A 21,557-nucleotide genomic window follows, 5' to 3' on the forward strand; every position below is an offset into this window, starting at 1 on the left:
ATACTTTAATAATTTGCTTTTGCATAGCAGAACAAAAAGTCTTTAATTCATAAGGAGAGTTTGGCTTGCTTGATCTAAAAAAACAAAGGTTGGCTACTGGTACAACAGGATGTAGCAAACAATGAATGAAAACAGCCATTAATTATAACAGCAAATAATTATAACCTGTCCATGAAAAAATTATGTTAAAAATCAGAGACTTCCTAACTTTTACAGAAGGGCCCCCCAGAATAGTGTGTGTGAATGACTTGAAAGTAGCAGATGAACTCTGATCCAGGACCCAGATGCTTTCAGCATCACAACAGCTACTGCTACTGGAGGTACCTCACACAAAAGCAAAAAGGCTTTGGGACTGCTGTGTTACTGTGTTCCAATCCTGGAACAGCTTTCCCATGGGTGAGTGGGAGGAAACTTCCTGCTTTTAAATAAATTACTGAGAGCTGGAATGAAACAGAACTCATAGCTGTTCAACAGAGCAACTGACCCCATGAACCTGTATGCCCTTTAGAGTTCTAGATTTTTAGATACAAAAAATGTTGAAGATTTTATATTTTGTAGGGGAAGAAAAGCTGGGCAAGACAGATGCAGGGTGACAGATCACAGTCTGCTGGTTCCATGAGTCAGAGGAATGGAAAGATACAGGTAATGTGAAGGAATTAACACAAAAGGAAAAGGGGGGAAAAAGGCAGAGGAGAAAGAAAAAGAAAGTGATGCATCTGAGGCTCAGGCTGGCCAAGGGAGAGGGGAGAAGGCACAGAGCTATGCAGTACTGGAGAATATCAGAGGCTGGAATTCATGTGTTCCCAGGAACTGCTGAGTTCATGCATTACCAGAAACAGGAGAAACCACTCTTATGAAGACACCTTTGCATTGTGGGAGGCTGGATAAATGCCCTGGTAGTGCTGCCCTTCTTTTTCTACTCTCTGAGCTGGGGCAAGAGGTGTGATAGCAACTTGTGCTATTAGTCACCAGCAGTCTCAGTCATCTCAGACTCCAGAGGCATCAGGAACTTGGAATCCCTGCAGCTCAGACTGTGAATTTCTTTTTTATATGCTCTCTTTGTCTGCTAACTCTTTCATCAGCTCTTCTTAAGGGAGATAAAAGAAAATCCTAAATAAAATTTTATCCATCTCTGGGGTGGCATCTCAGCAGTGTATCCCAGGATCTGAAGCCATTGCAAAACTCACTTTGAAAGCAGTGCAAAGATTAGTTAGTTGGGTAAATCAGAAGGGAGTCACCACCTTTGGATTCCCAGTGTCCTCTCAGCCAAACTCTGAAGCAAACTGAAGGAGAAGGCCAGGTTCTCATTCTGTCCCATGGTATGGACACACACACACTGCAGCCCATCAGCTGTAACACAGGACACAGTCCACACACAACCCTGTACATTTCCCACTGGAAAACTGGACACAAATTTTACTTACTGGTTTTGAGGTAGCACAGGGAGCTGGTGTCATGATGGGAGGCTTGGCTGCACTTTGAGATGGAGGCAGAGAAAATCTCTGCCCTGTGTCCGGAGGCGAGGAACAGTGAATCCGTGTTTCTAGTCTCTCAGGCTCATGCTTATAGGATTCAAGAGGAAACGTGGGCTGCTTGGTCACTTGTGTTGGGGTAGATGGAGAAGAGGAGAGGCTAGAGGCTGTGAACAACAATAATGACCAAAGATCAGTTCAGGTGAAAAGCAGACAGAGATCTCAGCTTTACAGAAATCCTGTACTTTTTCATCACATTTCTCCAGACTAAAAGTAGGCATCTCACCTCTTTGTTTATGAAAGAGAATCTGTGCCTTGCCATTAAAACTCTTAAGCTGGTTGAACTGTCTGATCCACTGCAGGAAGGCACAGTGGCAGGATGGGAGTGCTGGAGGTTTGTGTTGTATTAACCTCCTGTCTGATTGCTTATTTCTAATATGACACTCAGTATGGGTATGACTTTACTGTTATCATTTTAATACTCCTATGAGTCTCAGGATTAACTTTATCTCATGGCACATGGCTCAAAACCTTTAATGGTTGCTTTTTCTCCTTTTTCATTATTTTAACAGTATTTCAGTCAGCAGTTAAAATACAATTAGGAGCAAACACAAAAAGGAATTAGGTGTATTTCTCCTGAGCCTCAGTTTTCTTTCTGTAAAGCTCTTGTACAGCCCTATTACAAACCTAAATTGTTTTCAGCTGCCTTTGAGGAGAAAGATTGATCTTATCTTTTGCCAAAAATCAGTGTCAGCAGCAGATAATTTCTCTTGTGAGCACCCTGTTTTTATTTGACATGTGTATGTACCCCAGCTGTATTTTTGGTTACGTTCCTAGGGCAGCTCTGAATTGTGAACAAACAGATTTAAACTGTTTATTATCCATTTAAGAACCAGCAGACATCCACCACTAGTCAGAAAATTCAAGTTCCAACATCTGTGTTTCTGGTTACATGTACATCAGCAAACCAAGGGTGCTTCTCTGATGCCAGCATAAATCAGGACAGACTTAGATGCATAAAAACCTAGAGGCTGAACCAGGATCTGTATTTTTAAGTGTGCTGTAAGACCTCTGAATTTGGCTCATTTCTTGTGCTTCCATAGATTTGTGTAGATGATCAATTAGTCCAAAGGGGACTCAAGCCCATCAAAAGAGAGCAGATTAATGAGCATAAAATCCCAGGTGTGTCAAAAATCAGAGAACTGTTTGAGAACACATTGTTGCATTTTCATGGTAAATCTGGCTCCTTGAGAGCTTTCAGGGTTCCACCAGAGATTATTGCACCAGAGGTTTCTTCCTAAATTCCTAGGCTTGGAACACTGGACTTCCAACAACTCAGGGAGGGATCTGTTACTTGAAGGAACTATTACTCCTGACATATCTGGGGAAGAGTTAACATATTCTGTGTTTAAAGGAATTAACATGTAATATGGGTAACTGTTCTTTCCCTATTATTCTTCTTTGAAAACAACCTTTCTTGATGGCTTTTACATAATAAGAGACTTAACTTTATAATAATAGAGTCACTCAACATGAAACCTGCAAAATAATTAGGCTCTAATATGTTTTATTAATAGTGGGTTTAGTGGTACAGAGCACTGTACCACTTTCAAAGAAAATCTTAATTCTCACTGATAAATTTTAGCTTTGATGGAATCAAAAAGGACCCCCTACTCAGTGCCTATCTTTGGTCCTTTTCCAAACTTGCAGATAGACTTCCATTTAATCTGATTTTTAAAGAGCCCTGCAGCTCTGCCAGTCGAGCAGCAATGCCACAGGCCCAGAGGAGACTGGGGTTGGGGGCAGGTGCTGATGTTGGCTGATGTGACACGCCACAGAGTGAGGCAAGAGTAATAACCACCCTGGCATTTTGAATGTCCTCAAACCCTTCTTATTTCAGGAGGACTGGAGAGGTGTGTTCCACTTCCTTAAGGATTGAAAGGACACCTAACTTGCCTGTTCAGTTTTTGCTTACAAATTTAAATAAGCTGCTCTGGGGAAGATGTTCCTCTGTGTTTTTATGGAATAAATGTTCCCTGAGTGCTCAAACTGGGAGTTGAGATAACCATAATCGATGCAAATGGAAAACCACTAAAAGGGAGAAAAGCACCATTAGATCTTAAAGTCTTGCTGCTGGGATGTGCTCATTGTGTGCTAATGTATTCAGCAAATCCACCAGAACCATTTCCAGTGCTGAGAGGCTCTGCCAGAAGAGCTTTTACCAGACACAAACAGAAATGCAGAAAACTCAACATCTGAGCAAGGCTGGCCTGCCAAGTGCAGAGGACATCTGTAGGACACAGCGACATGTGGATCAAAGGGGACCATGGAAGTCACATCTCTTACATCCTATGTAAACTACTGTCACCTCATCACAGACATGTAACAGCCCAGGCAGGACAGACAGAGTGGTTTCCATCTTATAAGAATGTTCACTGGTGGTGAATCTCCTTTTGGATGCCAGCCTTGGACACTTGGCATGAGTTTTTATGGATGAAGATCATCTGTGACTCCAGCACACTGAGCCTTAGAACTGTTTGTTTCAACCAGGCACTTCAAACATAAAGTACTCACTGCGAGGCATACCCTAATACATCTGAGATTCAATTTGTCTGTGACTCAGTTTCTGCACAGAGTTGGAGGGAAAAATATAAGTATTTTGCAGGCTACTGATAAAGTTAATTAAGCTTTTCAAATCTTTTAGAAGCCTACCTCATAGCATTTCTGTAGTATGTATGTTATTTACATTTGTACAATACTGAGACTAAAGTCATAATCATATAGGAAATAATCACATAGGAAATGCTAAATTTTTAATGAATATTACAACAAAATACTTTTGGCTGCTGTGATACAGCCTAGCACCCTATACCCTATGAAGTTTTTTATAAAAGCCTTCCACATCAAAGAATGAAAATCTATAATACATCTCCAGAGCAAAGTTCAGGACTTTGTATTAACTTTAGTCCTACTGGACTGACAACTAAACAGCAGCACTGGTGCAAATGTGTTGTTATCTGTACATGCAGTGGGGGCCCTGCTCTACTACAGCAGAAGGAATCCAGTGAAGAGACAGGATACAGCTCTATCCCATGGCTAAAACCAATTTACTTGAGAGAATGTACTTCAAACAAATAAGCAGGGAAAACCAGACAACAATTCAGGATTCTTTTATAATGAAGCTGCAACAATTCAGTAGGGCTCATGTATGTAAAATTTGGGCAAAGAAACAAACTTGACATTGGCTACAAACCCTACTAGTTCTGGTAACAATATGAACAAAATGTGATGTTTTCATGTTATGAAACTAAATAGCTGTCCCTTTTTTTACAGCAAAAAAGAATTTTAGAAAAAAAATTAAAAAGAGAGAAAAAGGTCTAGTAGATCGGTTGCTGTGTCTCTGGCTAACAAAAGGGATTATCCTTTAGGGTTGGAACTGAGTAAAGTCTCTTCCAACCCAAAACATTTGATGATTCAATGATTCTATAGTTCCTATGGATTAACCCTATCCAGTTCTGAAACAATCCAAGAGTTTTGCTTTGTTCTGATTCATTCTCACATTACCTTTCTTGGGACAAAACAAGAGCAAATAAAGAGGATAACTTTGTGGTCTCCAAATTGATGAATCGTAAGTACTAACATTTGCATAACTGATTATGCATATGAATTATAATGAGATTCATATGAATATGTGGTTCAAAACAACTTTCATATTACAACTTTGCATGGAATGTGTATGTGAGATCCTAACAGAACTAGATAGCACTAGACTTCGAGCAGAGCAGGGCTGTCTCCAGCTGCCTTCCCCTTGTGACAGGGACAGCACACATGGATGGGCCAGCACCCAGTTCTGTGCCCTAATTGAGCAGCTTCAGGTGGGATTGAGCCACACATCATGGGATGGATGTAAAAGTCCCAAGGAAGCTGGAATGGCAGTGCCCACACCTGTGGCTCAAGTCACACCCAGCACCAGCTGGTATCGAGCTGGGCACAGACATACAAAACCAATGTTGCTCCCTTCACTTGTTTCTCTCGGTATTTACCACAATTTCTCCTAAATAAAGCCCTTCTTTTGCACAGCATTAAGTTTTTTTACACATGTGAACATGGACATTCTGATCCAAACCAGCCCTCCACTGATACATAACAGGAAAGGATGAAGTGCTGCATTGTCATCTGTGTAGTCCCAAGGGAAAAAAGGGTGGATGCCCTCCTTCATTTCCTACATTCCCAGGGTGACACCCACAATGAGTTCTGTCACCTACATTTCATGCCTGACCTGGCAGGATGCATCTGGTGGTTTCTGAGAGGAAGGATGCTCATAACCCAGTGATTCCTGCCAAAGCCTCTCTTTTCATCAACCCTTTTCCAGAAAGAAAAACAGCTGCTGCCCCCATGAACCTTCAGAGCCACCCACCCCCATAGGATGCTGGAAGGGATTTCAGGGATGTGTTAACACTCCTTTACAGAGGTTTGGCTTCAGGGGGACAGTAATAGATAGAGTCACACTCCTCGTTGAGGGCCCTAAGGATGGAGCCAGCAGCCTGCCCTCAAATTTTTATTTTTACCTTTGTGTGCTTAAGTTGCTGAAACTGGAGTGAGTTACTGGCCATGAAAATGAAATCACTCTTTGCACTTTCCCTACAAATCACACTTCAGTATTCTCTCATCCTGTACCTGATCAAGCAAAGAATAACACTGCTAATACATAAAGCTGTGGCTAAAACAGTTTTCTGAGGTTATCTATAGGGACATACTCATTTACCATTTAGAGTGAAACTTCTCAGCAAAAAAAACAAAATAGAACAAAACAAAAAACAAAACCCAAAATCCCTCATCCCCTCAAAAAACCCCAAAAAACCAAAAGAAATTCCATTTGCAGTGTCTCCATGTGACACTTTTTCTTGACTCTTTCCCAGGACAACACTGTCCTTTCATTTGCATTCTCAGCTGGCAGTGAAACAGAGAAGGCGGCAGGCTGTGGCTGCTGAATTTTAAGTACCCTGCAGCACAAGTGAATCTGAGTTGAGCTGCTGGTTCATTAAGTTGATTCACTCTTCAGACACAATTCTATGTTAATTCTGACACATAAGCAAATCAATGCAAATTATGTGAAATGAGGTTTAATGCCACTTAATGGCAGTAAAGCTCTGAACCTATCAGCAGGTAAATGGCTACTGCCTGTTTCCATCCAAACAGTACTGGTGACATTGGCACTAAATGTTGTAAAATACCTATTAGTTTAAAAAATAATGAATTAAGTCTGAAGAATAAATCTGAAGAGTAAATTTGAAGAGTTATGGTACCAAAAAATAGCATGGATACCGCCCAGGAAATTTCCTGCTTTATCTAATACTGTCACACACCAGTTCAGGTGCCTCTCACCATGTAAGAATTACAGCTCCTATTCTTGACCCCTATAGCCTTTATCTGTGATTGACACTGCATCACTGCATATAATGGCCAGGCCTTCCAGCCCTTCCAAGCTCCCTGGTTCCAGCTGAGCAGCATCTATCCCAGCTGCATTAGCAAACACATTTATTTCAATCTTACTAAAACAGCTCCGTGGCTTTTCATGTAGGGAGCACACCACTCAATGAGCAGCTCACTTGTTTCCAAAAACACATTTCTGATGCTTTTATGAATCAGAGGAAGAGAAAAATACACCTCTGAAGTAATTAAAATGTTATATGTTGTCTGCAAATTTCACAGGAAAACATCTATTTTTACAACTTAAAAATCTAAAAAAAAATCAAATTTATTTATAGTAGTTTGAACACAGTAAAGGAAACCACTTCTTAAGTGGTCTCAGCCATAGAAATACCTGACCCTGAAAGCTCCAGCTTTTGATCCAGACACTATTTCATTTTGTAAAACCAAAGAAAAAGCCCTGTTGGTATCCAGAATTCAGCCTGTTCTACTCCACTTGTGGCCTGTTTATGTGCCAAAACCACACTTGTATCTGTGGAATCTGCAATGTAACACCTTTTCCTCATAAAACTGAGAAAATCAGGAGCTGAGGAGTTTAATTAGCAAAATTTTGAGAACTGCTTTTCTTTCTGAAGATCTCAAGGCCCCTTTATGAGGAAAGGCTGATCAGGAGAAACTCTTGGCTGTATCCTTTAAAAATTATGATGCTGTATCCTTAAAGGGGTTTACTGAAGATCTCTGCTGTAATGGTGATTAGACAGAGGATCTTCCACCTTGTCCAGAACCACACATTGGTTATCTTACATTTGTTAAGTGTATTTGTCAAATCTGGAGAGACTAAATACATGATGCCAGCTCATAAAGCAATAAACACATGAGATCCAAGATCTGAAATCCTGGTGGAGAGCATCCCTCCCAATGGGCTTTTCTAGTTCTCCTTGGCAGCAAGGTTCCAGCCTGGCTTCTAACTACTAATTTTCTGCCAATGCTTCTCCTTTGTCTTGCAAATACTGGAGAAAAGACCACGGCCAAATAATTCAGAGCAAAGAAAGGGGGATCACTCACAAGCTTGATGGCAAAGAATGGCTTTTTTTTGAGACGGCCAAATGCACATTCCATTGCTGTTCGACAGCCTGACAGGTGATGAATGAAGAGGTCCTGGTAATGGTTGAGGTAGTCACTGAATAAGTGCCTGGGCTGGCACGAATAATTAACTCGGCATGGTAATTATACTGAGAGACTCAGCACCAAGGCTTCGTCAGACACCAGATGGCTGCGGCCAAGACTCAGAAACACAGACAACGTGTACCTTGCCAGCACAAGTGCCAGTGAACGGGGAAAAGTATTAACAGAGATCCTCAGCAGGTAACAGCCTGATGGGGGAATATCCTGTAGAACCAGAAGCAGGAGAAGTTTGGGCACGAATCTTTACGAGAAACACACACATGAGCAAAGAATGCTTCACCCTCCTGGGCATCCATCACCCACAGAACACGGGCTCGTATGCAGATATCAGCTTTTCACTTTCTCCGGGCAGCTCCCCTCTCCTGCCACCGACAGCAGAGCAGGAGCTGGGGAGGGGCGCGTCGAGAAGGGCTCCAGCTGCACACAGAGCCGGGCAATGGCATGGGACATCCCGACATGGGGACGACCGCTGGGCTAGAACAAAAGCTAACTCTGCAGCGCTGTGATACCCAGCTAAAAAGTCGCTAAAATGAAAATGAATCACTGCTCTTCATTCAAACCGCGCTGCAGAGACATGTGGCATTGCGCAAACCCCGCGTTTGTGACCCAAAGCCATGAGTACAGAGCAGAATCAATCCAGGGAGATGCTCCACGTGCGGCGGGTGGCCCTTGGCACCAAAATCCCAAAATCCCAAAGTCCCAAAGTCCCCGCTGCCTTCCCAGCAGCGGCTCAGCCCCACAGCACAGGGCACGGCTTCCCATTCTGCTAGCGCTGCTGGCCACAGCCGGCTGCGGGAGGAACAATGCCTACAGCGGGACGCCTTTATTTACCTAATACACCACCTGGCATTTAAACTTTCACTGAGTACTTTGTGTTCAGAGCCCTTCATGAAATAACTTTTGTTTTCTATTTTAGCAAAGAGGCTGGCTGCTCGGGCGGGCATTTAACAGCGCTTTCCACATTAACCTCTACTGTCCTGTCCAGGCGTTCTTCTGTTCTGAGCCAAGCTGAGCTAAATGCCCCCCTGCCACTACAGAAAGCTGCAAGTTGCCCGTCTTTGGAGACACTTTGGTGGCCAGCACTGTGTGTCCCTCCATCACCCTACCCTCTGCCAGAGGCTGCCAGAACTGCTTTCTGCCTCTCTTTTGCACAGCAAAGCTCCCAAAGCACGGCCACCATCATCACTGCTCGTGTTCTGCTTCTGGGAGCACCCCAAAGTTCTTCACAGACAAACGGGGAAACAGAGACCCCTGCCCTGAAAGGTTTGCATTTTGACAGGCAAAGGAAAAGAGGAGGAAAATTACGGGGGAAAGGTGGAACAAGGAATGCTGCACGCACAGTATATAAAGACAAGTTTGGAAGCAATTACTTACTTGCTCTGATGCTTAATTTCACATTTAGGGATTTCATATTTAATCACTGCAATAAACATCAGCTTTTTGAAAGCAGCTGCTTGAGGGTTTGCAGAACAGGGCAGGCTGTTGTTGCACCTATGATTTATGATATGCTCATCCAGTGTAAATTAAAAAAAAAAAAAGGTAATTGAGGCAAAGATTTGCTTGCAATAAAACAGTGCCTTAACTGTGTAACTTATTTCTGTAGCACACTAAAGCAGAGGAACACCCCGTGGAATTGAAAAAAAGCTCCAAACATTTTACAAATATGTCATTAGAGGTGCAAGTTGACAAAAAGAACAGTCTAAATTAGAGTTCTGCATAACCCACTGAAATCCCTGTGGGTGATTTCATCTGCATAGTACATCCACTTGCTGTGTAACTGAGAGACAGAATATTAATGCACATAAAGACCAGTAGGGTATCTATTTGCAGGGTAGGCATGACAGCTCCAGGGCTGGTGCCAGGGGAACATGCACTGTACTGTGCACACAGCTAAAGGCTGTGATGGCACTGTGAGCCTTCCCAAGGCTGCCAATAGCAGGATATAAAGGTATCAGAGCAGAGACTTCAGGACTCAGGCCCTGGGACCTATTCTCTATTTAATTTACTGGTTTATGTTAGCCTCAGGTTCCAGCTCCTGCAATGAATAGGATAGCTCCAGAGGTGCCAGTAATAGCACCTGAAGTACAGCTGGAATGCCAGTCTCACAGCACAGTTTAATTTTGTTTATTTTCTGCAATGTTTACAAGGGCACTGAGGTGTGAGTAATTAAATATTTGCAAAGTACTCCAAATCCTCAGGAAAGCTGCAGCTAAAGAAAGAAGCCATAATTTGACATTTCTTTGCTTCTGATATTAATTTTTTTTAAACCTTCTTTTCTTCTTTTATTAAAAGGAAAGAAAAATGTCTAATTCTAGCTCTTTTCAAAATTCAGCAAGAGTCCAAGCTTCAGCCTGTGGCATTTGCCTCTTCCCACTGTGTCTGAGTCAGACCTGTGCCTCATCATAATTCCTCTCTTGCTAACCTGGGAATTAATCTTTTTGTGCACATATGGCATGGCAGAGACAACACAGGGCTCTCTAGCACACCTACCAAAGGCTTCTGAAGAAATAACTAATGACTTCATGGCTCTTGTTTGATTGAAAATAAATTGCTGTGGGACTGCTCCTGCTCCTTATGCCACTTGGTAGTATAATTTCCATTGCCTTAGTTGCTACTGGAAGGTGCTTTTAGCAGAACATTAGTGGAGTAAGTGGCTGCTTTCTCTAGACACCAGCCAGCACAGAACTTCCCCTCCCCTTCCCTTGAAATGATCCATGCAGCACCAGCTTTCTTCTGCCTTTCACAATTAGATCTCAAGGTGATGTGGATGGCAAAGAACCGCAGGCCTCCGTCCTTCTGGTCAGTTCTAAATCAGACTGGTTTTCCAGAGCAGTACAAACTCTTCTCTTGGCACAGGTAGGCAGCAGTGGGAAAGGGGCCAGGAGCAAAGCAGAATCACTTTGTACAGTGGCATTGCTGGTTTTTACCCCTGGAAGTGTACAGGAAACTATAGCCCAAGTTCTCCTGTGGGACAGAATTGTCCATCTAGGATCTGGTTGAGGGTACAAGGGAGGAAAAAAGGGAGAAGACAGCTGCATAGCCATGCACCAAACCCACAGCTATATCAACACCCTGAACTGGGATGTATTTATCAACCACTGGCAAGTCCACACCGCCCATACATGAGGAATCAGTTACCATATTATTTTCCCAGCACAGAAACTGGATAAGACTAAAATCAAATTAAGCCCTCTCCTCTTGCTGCAACTCTCCACACTCTTACCAATAAAGTGCTGTTATGATAGCCAGCAATGAAATGAGGCTGAGGAGCAGCAACATCACATCTGTACAGTTAAACTTCAGGATGGAGCCAGGAAGTACCCCAAGAAGCTATCCAAGGGTTATCAGAAGATATTTGTACAGAGTTTTAGATGCCGGTGTTGCCATAGCTGTGAAGTCAAACAGGCTCAGCGAGCGTGCTACCTGCCCAAGAGAGCCATGAACACCTGAGCCCATCCTACTCAAGGAGTTCAGCCAGAAATGAATCCCTACTTTGTTAACATAAGCCTAAAGGGGATTTCAAACTCATGCCTGGATAAATATTAGTTACATGGAATGAACAAAAATTCTACTTGGGATGTTCAATGATCCTATCAAATTAACGCTATCATCTTTTTCTTCTTACCTGTCCATAAATAAAATTCAAACTCATGGGAAGGGACAACATTTCAGAGATGTCCATTGCATTGGATCGACCAACACTTTGTTCAATTTCATATCTCTGTTGTGAAGTGCTTCTATTGTCTGCAACATTTCTGATATTTCTGCACCAACTACATGGCACAGGGTTGGCCTGTGCCTTCCCAGCCATGTAGGCTTTCTTCACTCCTGATCTGCCTCCTTCTTCAGACCAACCATCTCCTCTCCCCTCCACGTTTCCTGCTAAAATGTCGTATCTGACTCTGCATTTCAGGACAAGTACAGACTGATGCTATGAGAATAAGTTAGAGGAATTCCTCACACATTTAATTTTTTTCTTGCAATTTCATCTTCAAACATTCAGGGTGATTTAGACCTATCTCCTCCACTTGCCAAGTCAACAGAGTGCCTGCAAGACCAGCCCCCAAAAGCATGCACAGGGTGGCTCTCTTTGCTTGGCTGCCCAGCAGGTTACAGCTGATTCCTCCTCTCAACACCCAGCCCTGCGGTGCTGCAAACCTCTGGCAGGAAAGAGCAGGAGAGCCCCTTGGCAGAGCACATTTTTCCAAGGGCTAGTCAGGCAGTTTGCATCTCCAGGAAATCCTTCACCTCCCCTGTCATCCAACCCCAGCTTCACCCCACTGCCCATCCCAGGTCACTATTATAGTGTGCCTCCAGCACATGATAAAGTCACATTCCTGGCCTGTTCTACTCCCCAGAGCTGTCATCCTGCTATAAAGCAAATGAAAACATAGAAGCCAAAAGGACTCGGCATGCTGAGAATGAATCCCTCAACAGCAGGCTTGCTGGAGCAGAGGATACCTCCATGCCAGAGATTCCCCCGCTCACTGGGAAATGTGACGTATTTAAGCAGATCTACCCCTGCCCTTACATTCTGCTCCTCTCCATCACCCCAGTTCTCATCTTTTGCAGGTGTCTCCTTAAGTCTCCAGAGACTTTGATCCCATTCCTGCACACCAGCATCAGCTGTGGACAGGCAGTTCACACTGACACACCAACCCAGCCACATTTCCCACTCAAGTTAATACTCCAAAGTGGGGTAGGGGTTTTACAGCACCACTTCAGACCAATGCCCACTCACAGCCAGCCAGGTGCAAACCCAGAGGACTGGCATGCTGGAAGCTGCAGAAGCCAGACAAAGCCAGAAGCCATAAAAAATCACAAAAGGTGAACAGACTGTTTGGTGTTTCCTTTGCATCAGGATTAAACTTGGTGCACCTCCAAGCAGGTACATTTGAAGAGGCTCTTCCTGGAAGTTTGCTGCCTGTCTGACTACGGACAACACACTATCCAAAATCTTGGGCACGAGACAGACAAAGTCTACAGTATGAATGTTAATATACTAAAAGGGGAGCAATTGCAGGAGCAGTTCTGACCTGCTAATGTGCCAGAGAAAAGAAGCATGGACAGACAGCTCTTAAGAATCTGCTCCTAGTGTTTCCCACCTGAGATGGATCAGTAAGAAAGCCACACTGATTACTCACAAAGCTCTGCATTAGAGGGAAGCCTGTGGGCAGAGGTGGCCTGCCCTGTTGTCTTCTGTAACTCTGCAGTGGTCAAGGAAAGGAGATGCACAGAGGACTTGTAAGCTCTTCTACTTAAAGCTTTAATTCTGTGAGAATCTATGCACACTGGAGAGGGGTTTGAGAGGAGCCTGTAAAGAAGGGACCTGAGGGCAGGACCAGATCTCCTGGGGAAGGGATGACTCCACCAGCCAGGACCAGATGGAGCAATTGGTGAGGCTTCTGCGACAGCCCTGGCAGAGCCACTCAAATGCTGCTCCTCAGCTTGGAGCAGATGATTACTACAAGCTCCACCCCACCACCCTGCCCACCGAGACAGCTGGAGACAGGCAGGGGTCAGGGTTTCAAACCTGGAAGAAAGTACATTCAACCTGAACCTTTCTGAAGAGCAGAAGGTCTCTTCACAGGACACGTGTGATCCCGGCAAGGCCAGCGGATGCTTCCCTGCCAACCTGCCCCAGCCCTGTGCAGGCCTGAGCAGGGGGCTGGTTATGCAAGTTCTGACTCAGATGTCAGGGAGCAAAGCCAACACTGCAAAGGCCACGGGGAACAACTGTGAAATGATAAAAGATTTCAGTCACTGCTGACCGAAGCTGGATTTAACCTCACAGGGAAAAGCTTTTTAGCTTTTTATCTCATCACCAACCCGCTGCACCCGTCACTTCCCTCCAAGCTGCACTGTTTTGACCTCATTCCTGAAATAAATTATGAGTTGTTTTCTCTGTAACAAGTAACTATTGCAGTGGAAAGCTGGTTGCTTTCAGTTATTAAAGCATGGATGTGCTGCAACCTGTTCCTTGAAGCACTGGCGGCTCTGGGACAAGTGAATTGCTATCTCAGCGTCTGCATATCCCTCAGATACCCAGGGCTCCTGCTCAGGAAGCCATTTAGATTGAATCTGCCTCCACAAACACTGTGACAAGTTCTGAGGCACTTCTGCAAGTAGTAACCCTCTATATTTTACCCCATTTTATGGAACACTGGTGAAAATGTATTTGATGTTGGGAGTTTGCTGCGGCTGCTGCTGCTGCTGCTGAACACAAATGAATCAGTCAGGTGGTAAAAAACCAGCTGGCTTTGTAGAGCCACCCAGATGAGGGCTGGTGGCTGACAGCACAGGAGCTGAGCCAGGTGCTGCAAAAAGTAGTTAGAAAAGGGGACTGGTTTCTAGTCCTTCTAGTCCAGACTCTGAGGACATAAGATTAGGAGACTGCACTTGCCAAGGAAACCACATCTTTTGCTTTCCCAAGCCTGTTATTTCTGAGGTATGTTCTTGATACCTCCAGAAAAATAGATGATACTGCAGAGACAGGGTAAGATCCTTAACTCCCATCAACCATGAGCTTCCAGATTGACTGCAGAGAACATCAGGAATTTTTGCAATGTTCTCCTCGCATGAGAGGACAGGATGGTACAGAATAATGGTCATGGCTGTACGTAAGTTTCCCTAAGATTTATCCTTATGGGCTCTTGGAACAACAAGGGGCTTCAGCAGTTCATTTGCACCACTTGTTCCATTGCATTGTAAAGATGTGGCCAAAAGAAGCCTTTTTTTCTCTATTAAAAAAAAATAATAAATAAATCCCAACGCTTGCATTGATTAAACAGATGTAGTCTGCTGAAGTTTCACCAGTGTAAAAGCAATTCAGCCACTGTTTTGGGGAAGGCAGCTGGCACTGATACTTTTTCTTGATATAGGATTGAATATGAAGCATCCCTGAAGTTCTGTAGAACTTGAGCAGAATCCAGCTTGGAACAACTCAGCTGTATCAGTGGTTGGTACAAGCTGAACACCAGCCCAGGCCAGCTGAGATCTCTGGACTATCATGTGCCTGGCCACTGGCCTTGCAGAGCTTATTCAAGGTATTCACACCATGTGGAGCCAAGTGAAGGATTTGTGATAGCATTTGCCTCTGCCCTGTCCACCTCAGTGATGCCAAGAGAGTGCTCAGCCCTATTCCAAACAAAGATTGTGCCAAGTTCTGCCACCCCACAAAGTCCTGGAGTTTGTATGAAAGTAACTTCTCAGCACAAACCTAAAACTTTGCAACCAGCAAACAGTTTTTGGAGAAGGTACTGACTTCCATTCAAGTGCAGTGGCAGCAAGAGTGGTTGTGGGTTTAAACAAAGACAAGATGGGAGCTGGGTGTACTGGTACCATTGGTACCAAGTAGGCAGGGCAGAGCAGGAAGCTTGAGATCTCAGGAGCTGGGGGACCAGTTTCCCCAAAACTGCAATTATTTGTGTTACTCTGGGCTCTGAGTGCATTGCTTCATCTTGATAAACAAAGGCACAGTGCAAATAAAGGGCTCTGACAGTGAATCAAAACTATTTAGTGTGAAGGAAAATAATCAGAGCTGGGCAGGGGGCACAGCTGACCACAGGAGGAGGTGAGAGCTGCAGAAACAAACGGGTATCAACCAGAGCCTGCCCTGCCATTAAAATGGCCAAGGTAAACAAGACCAAATCTGTGAGATTCCCTCAGCAATATGCAAAAGGAAAAAGGATCCCTGACGGACATGATTTTGTAACTTTGTCATTGCTGAGACACAATGGCACCAATCAGTGACCTTGCTCCCATTCCCTGTGTCCCACCAGAGAGAGCAGGGCTCCCAGCCACTGCACACCTTTGTACTATGGCAGAGTGCATGAAATATGTAGAAATAAATTCATGCAGGAACAACAGAACACATTGCTAACTATATTTTGCTTCATTCCTTTAGTTGTTACCTGAAATCAATCAGAATCCAAAAGAAAATATTCCAAACCCTGCACTTAAAAATATACATATCCCGTATTGATAATTTTCCATTTTTCCCATGTTGGTGTCCAGTGCTGGAGTTTTAATGACATTTTGCTCTGGCTCTCTTTTCAACACCCCTGATGATAAGTACATGCCAGCAGCTGCTGAAGCAACAGTTGCTGCAGATCCAGTGTCAGAGTGTGACAGACATGTGGACGGCTGCTGCAGATGGGAGGACACACAGCCGGGGACCCTGTGATTCCCAGCCACGTGCCACAATGTGATCAAGTAAAACTGGCTCAGTCCTTTCCCTCGACTGCCTTCCTCTCCTCCTCTGCTTCCCTGTGGAGCTGGGTTTCCTCTCTCACACTTGGAGCCCTTTAGTTTGGCTGACACAGGGGATTTATCTCAATTAAATTAAGCAAGAAAGGAGAAATGTGTGCTGAACACAGGGAAACTGTCTGCCACCAGTATATATGAAGCAAAGGGTGCAGAAAACGCCTCAATATCCACAGCCATCCACAGCCACTTCATCCTTTACTCAGCTCTGGGCTCTCCCAGCAGCCTTTCAGGCAGATCTAAAACCTTTAGCCAAGGGCTAAAGCACCAGGGGAACAGGATTCAGATTCAGGACTAAGGCTGGAAATAATCATGAGGTTTAGATGTGTGTCTTTGATGGCATCACTAGCAGAGATGGGGACCTTGCTGGGAGCCAGGTGCTGTCCTTGCAGGATTTCATTCCCTCATGGAGGTTACAGGGACGATTCCTGAAAATGCAGATGTTGCTATGTCCTTCTATATTCCTGCGGGGATTACCAGGCTCTGTTAAATCTCTTCCTTCCCTCCTGCATCCCGGAGCTCACTGTACTCCTGCTCCCATGGGTTACTGAGGAAGAGGAAGCAGGAGCACAATGTGCTTGTCACACCATCACTCTCCCTGGTGACAGCACTCACTGGTGAGCTAGCCTTGCCAAAGGAGGGGAAGGTGAGATGGCTCAAAGCACAGAGTCAGATTTCTGCAAATCCCAGGAGAACTGGCATCAAATATCAACATGTCCACTGAGCTCTGCAACACTGTCACAGATCAGCTACGCCATCACAAATACTGAGCACTTTGCAGGGAAAAAGTAACCAAATAGCCCTCACAATAATCTTCTACAGTAGATTATTAATCACTGTATAGATCCCTTTCAGGCTGCAGTTCTCTTCTCTCTGGAGAGTTGTATTTACCAAAACAACTGCCTTAAACACGTGGCAATGCATGTTTTGTCCCTTAAAAGCAATTATACATTTGCTTAGAGCAACAGGCATTTTTAAAGACCAAAGCCAACATTTGGTGGTGGAGACTTTGCTAGAACACAAAGTCATGATTCAGCAGGGAGAACTTCTTCCTAGGAAAGTTTTCCGGCCGCAGAACTACTTAAAATGTCGGTTTGATGCACTAAGATTGTTTATACCTGTAGCACAACACATATCCATTGATCAAACTGCAACTTCAAAAGGGTCTCAGGTGCTTGGAAGCAGCAGTATGGTTAATTAATCATGTGAAACAAAACCCAGCAAAGGCAAGACATCAGCAGTGGAATACACAGGGCTCTGAAGAAATTAGCTTGCATTAGACTTAACCAGAGCAGCGTCTCTTACTCCCCTGAGAACAGAGATGCAATTTATCCCTTGAGCTACACAATTCTTTTGGAGCCAGACCCATTGTACCATTTACATCAAATATGTAGAGCATTATCCACAATGAGATGTAGACCAAAATCACAACCTACACATCTCAGTTTACAAACCCAGTATTTATATGTTCCCCAGGGTTGAAAGTTGCTCTCTGAATGGGGGACAGAAGCACAAACCAGTGCATTCCCTTCTTTCCCGAGAGGCCCCAGCACATCCCTGTTCCTCGGCAGAGACATGCATTAATTCATGAGTTTTCCTGGGCAGCCGGGGCTGGCGGCGTTCCCACCACACTGAGCTGGAATGCGGAGCTGCCCGTTCCTGGCAGGCTGCTGGGGTCAGCCTCTGCCATTGACTCAGCTGCCCCTGCTTGCTCTTGGGTTGCTAATCTGATCCCTCCAACACCATGGAGATGACTCCTGCTCAAATATTTGGCTTCCTGAGAGGCCAGCTTGCAGATAACGTGCAAAACGGAACGTGCCAAATTCATGGGAAAAGCACATGCTTGTCATGATGGTAACACATGGAATGACTCTAGTTTGAAATGTGGCTAATCATGGCTAATCATGAATTTGTCTATTTGGTTTTTCCTGAAGACGAGCTGTTTTGCTTTAGGGAGCTTTCAGATCTCATCTGCTTTCCATCTTCTATACATTTCATCCCACTTGGATAATGAAACTAATTCTCATTTGACCTTATTTCAAGTGGCACCTGGCCTTCCCAGTTGTCTCCACCAGTGCAAGGCTGCAATGCACAGGTCTGTGCTGAAGACAGAAACAAGTGAATTTCATTGAAATGTCATGAAACCTTTCTTACATGAGCATCTGTAATATATACCCATTTCAATAATAAAGTACATATGCTATTTTCACTTCTCCCTGCTCCAGTCCTGCTCCCAGGGGATCTTCATGCCTTGTCTCTAAGGTGGACATCGCCCTTTCTAGCTGAGGATGCCAGGTCCACCCTCGCTCTTCTGAATAGGCCTAAAAACCTCCCCAGTCATTCTGCTGAAGTTATATGGTTTGGATCTAGGTTTGGATTTTTAGGCTGTTTATCTACTCCATGCATAAAGGAAGACTGTCACTTCTGAGAGCTGTGGCTTCTGCTGGCCACAGAGTGTGGCCAAGCTGAACGTGCTCCCAAACACCTTGTTTTGCTCAGGGTGTTCCAGATCCCTTGGCACAAATGTTGGATCTCACACTCTGAGTTAGGTACAGCAACACCAACAATACATTCCCCTCTCAAATGCAAATATAACCCAGCATTTCAATCGCTGTGTTGTTACAAGTGGGCTTGATACGGCCGCAGCAGAGCTACCAAAACACTGGATTAGACGTAGATGTCTCACAAGCCAATCCAATTTTAACTCATTCACTGATTGGCATCACAGGCAGCTCAGCCACCTTTCCTTGAGCATTGCACAACCCAGACCAAGAGCCAAAATTTTCAAAGAACTGTGCCTAAAGCTGTGCATGTGGAGCCTGTGTAATGCAGCTCTGATGATGAAGCCAATTTCTGGTTTATCTGCCTGGTATTCCATGGACATGTCCCAGGATTAAACAAACAAAAGTCCACTGGGCCTATGCAGCCATTTTAATGCATGTGGTCCTATTGTGACAAACACAACATTTATGTGCACACACTGTATTCACCCCTAAGACTGATATCAAATGACTCAAAAAATCACTAGCTAAAACCCTAAAGTGTCATGGTATTTAAGCCTATAAGTGTCAGGATTCCTATGTTCTCTTCTTTTGAAACATTAAATCTTTCCAATATTTCTCTCCATTCAGAGGGGATATAAATTCTAAGAAGGGGAAAAAAACAAAAAGCGCTTTTATTTTTGTTTCATTTTTTTTAAAGAAAGAAAATTAAAGCTTTTATAAAGTAACATGATTCCAGAAGCCAGGGACATTAGAGACTACAGATTCAATAAGCTGCAATAAATTTAGACTGGTAATTCTGCTTCATAAATTACTTTTGATTTCTTTTCTCATTTATATACACATATGAAAAATGAATACCTCAATTTATTCCTGATTTGTATCTATTTTTGAAACAAGAATCAGCTTCCATTGTACATAATATGATCATAAACCCAGCAATTATTCATGAGTTATGATCACAAAAATTGTAAATGTTCAACTGAAATAATGGTATTGAATATAAAAACAATTTAAATTAAAGAGTGTTCCAGCTCCACAATCTCATTTTCCTCTGATTCTGCTTTCCTTTCTGTGAATCCTGGGGACATTTCCAACCTACCACACAGTGATGATTTATGACTTGCTATATCATGCTATGACTGTCTAAGAAACCTTTTGAATTTTATACCACAAATATTGGCAAAATGTAAAATGGAATACTACATATATACATATAGAATACTACACCATGTTAGCAATGTGAAATGTGTGCTCCACATTGGCAAAACTGATGGACAAAGCCACAATAAACTGATTTGTTCAATTATTGTTGCAATTTAGTGAAGCTGTATTTTGGAAGAGAGGAAATGGCTCATGATTGACTCCATCTCTTATTTCACTCTCAAGCAAAAGTCTTGCTCTAAATCCCAATAAAAATCAATAGAGAGACTTCCAGTGAACATTACCTGGACTCCAAGTGAGTTATCAACTCACTCTACATATCTGCTCATGCACTTCCTGCCTCAGAGTAACTTCTAGAGCAAGTTGTTCACATCTGACTTGCACAGTCTCTGCCACTTTTATTCCCCGATATTTTAATATTCAAAAAAATAAACTATTGTATTCTGGGTTGGGGTTTTTTGCCTCTACTTAAGTATAGCTGGTTTAATGCATGCATGCATTAGTTTATACAGAAATGTCTGTTATAACTTCAGTTATGGTCAGGGACTGTGTTTTGATTTGGCTGTGACATATGATTTGCTACCAGGTTTACAGGTTACCAACTTCCAGCTGCCTGTACCTGTAACTGTACACATGTACACACGAAAATAAACAAATTAAAATTAAAGAACTCATAACTCAGGTTTTTTAGAACAACTATTCCATGTAAAAATCCAGGCTGGACATCTTTCATATTTCCTAATTGTAAAACTATGCTAGAGAAGTCTAGGGACTTCAGTATAAAGCCATGTCTAAAAAAAAAAAAAAGAAAAACAAGCCATTCTTTCTGATGCCCCATAATGTGCCCTAAAGAAACTGAAATAAAAAGACCTAGGATCTCAAAAAAAATTGATTCCCTCACTAGTGGAAATAGAAGCATTTATAGACCAGTAATGTGGAGAATGAGAAGACACAATACAGTCCCACCAGCCAGCATGAAGGGTACTGTGTGTGTCAGTGGAAGGACTATGGAACCCAGACCCACCAGAAGGCAGCAAGAGAAATCCCACAAAAAGTGGAAATACTTTTAAATTAATGCAATATTTGTCTAATTGAGTGTCACTATATAAAATGGCACTCCTCTAAATCCTGAGCACCAAATGCACAACAGAACAGGGCAGTGAAGGTGCCTCACTCATTTCACAGCCGTGCTGAGATGTCTTCCCATGACTCCTTTATATTAAATTTTACGTTCTTACACAACTCCCAAACTTGTCCCGATGCCATTTAATTAATTGAAATCACTCCTGCAGCCTGAGACTGAACACTGAATGTTGTAATCCCTCTTGTTTAAATCAAGATCCTTTCAAATGTGGGCAAACATGCTGCCTGGTAGGTGTGCCTCTCTAAACATGTCAAAGAATAATCCGCCTGCATGTGCGATTGCCAAGCCACGTGGCTTGGCAGCCTTGCTGCAGTGGGATAAATATTATACCACTCAATACAGAGAGACACCTGGGCTTGGGGCATGCCTGGGTGACACACCCCAAAGTTAAACCTC

The 21,557-nt window shown here is 43.4% G+C and overlaps 1 protein-coding gene across 4 annotated transcripts in view; it reads right to left on the bottom strand.

The window, feature by feature from the left end:
• PRKAG2 (protein kinase AMP-activated non-catalytic subunit gamma 2) overlaps positions 1 to 21,557 on the bottom strand; it is a 210,684-nt gene that overhangs the window by 65,730 nt on the left and 123,397 nt on the right. For 3 of the 4 annotated variants that reach the window (XM_058833468.1, XM_058833471.1, XM_058833470.1), the window contains one exon: positions 1,425 to 1,639. In XM_058833468.1, the coding sequence (XP_058689451.1) occupies positions 1,425 to 1,639 (215 nt within the window). Of the gene's footprint in view, positions 1 to 1,424; positions 1,640 to 21,557 lie in introns of those variants that run through there. The other variant, XM_058833473.1, reaches the window with a different exon arrangement.

The sequence above is a fragment of the Poecile atricapillus genome, chromosome 2, assembly GCF_030490865.1.
Source record: "Poecile atricapillus isolate bPoeAtr1 chromosome 2, bPoeAtr1.hap1, whole genome shotgun sequence".
Lineage (NCBI taxonomy): Eukaryota > Metazoa > Chordata > Aves > Passeriformes > Paridae > Poecile > Poecile atricapillus.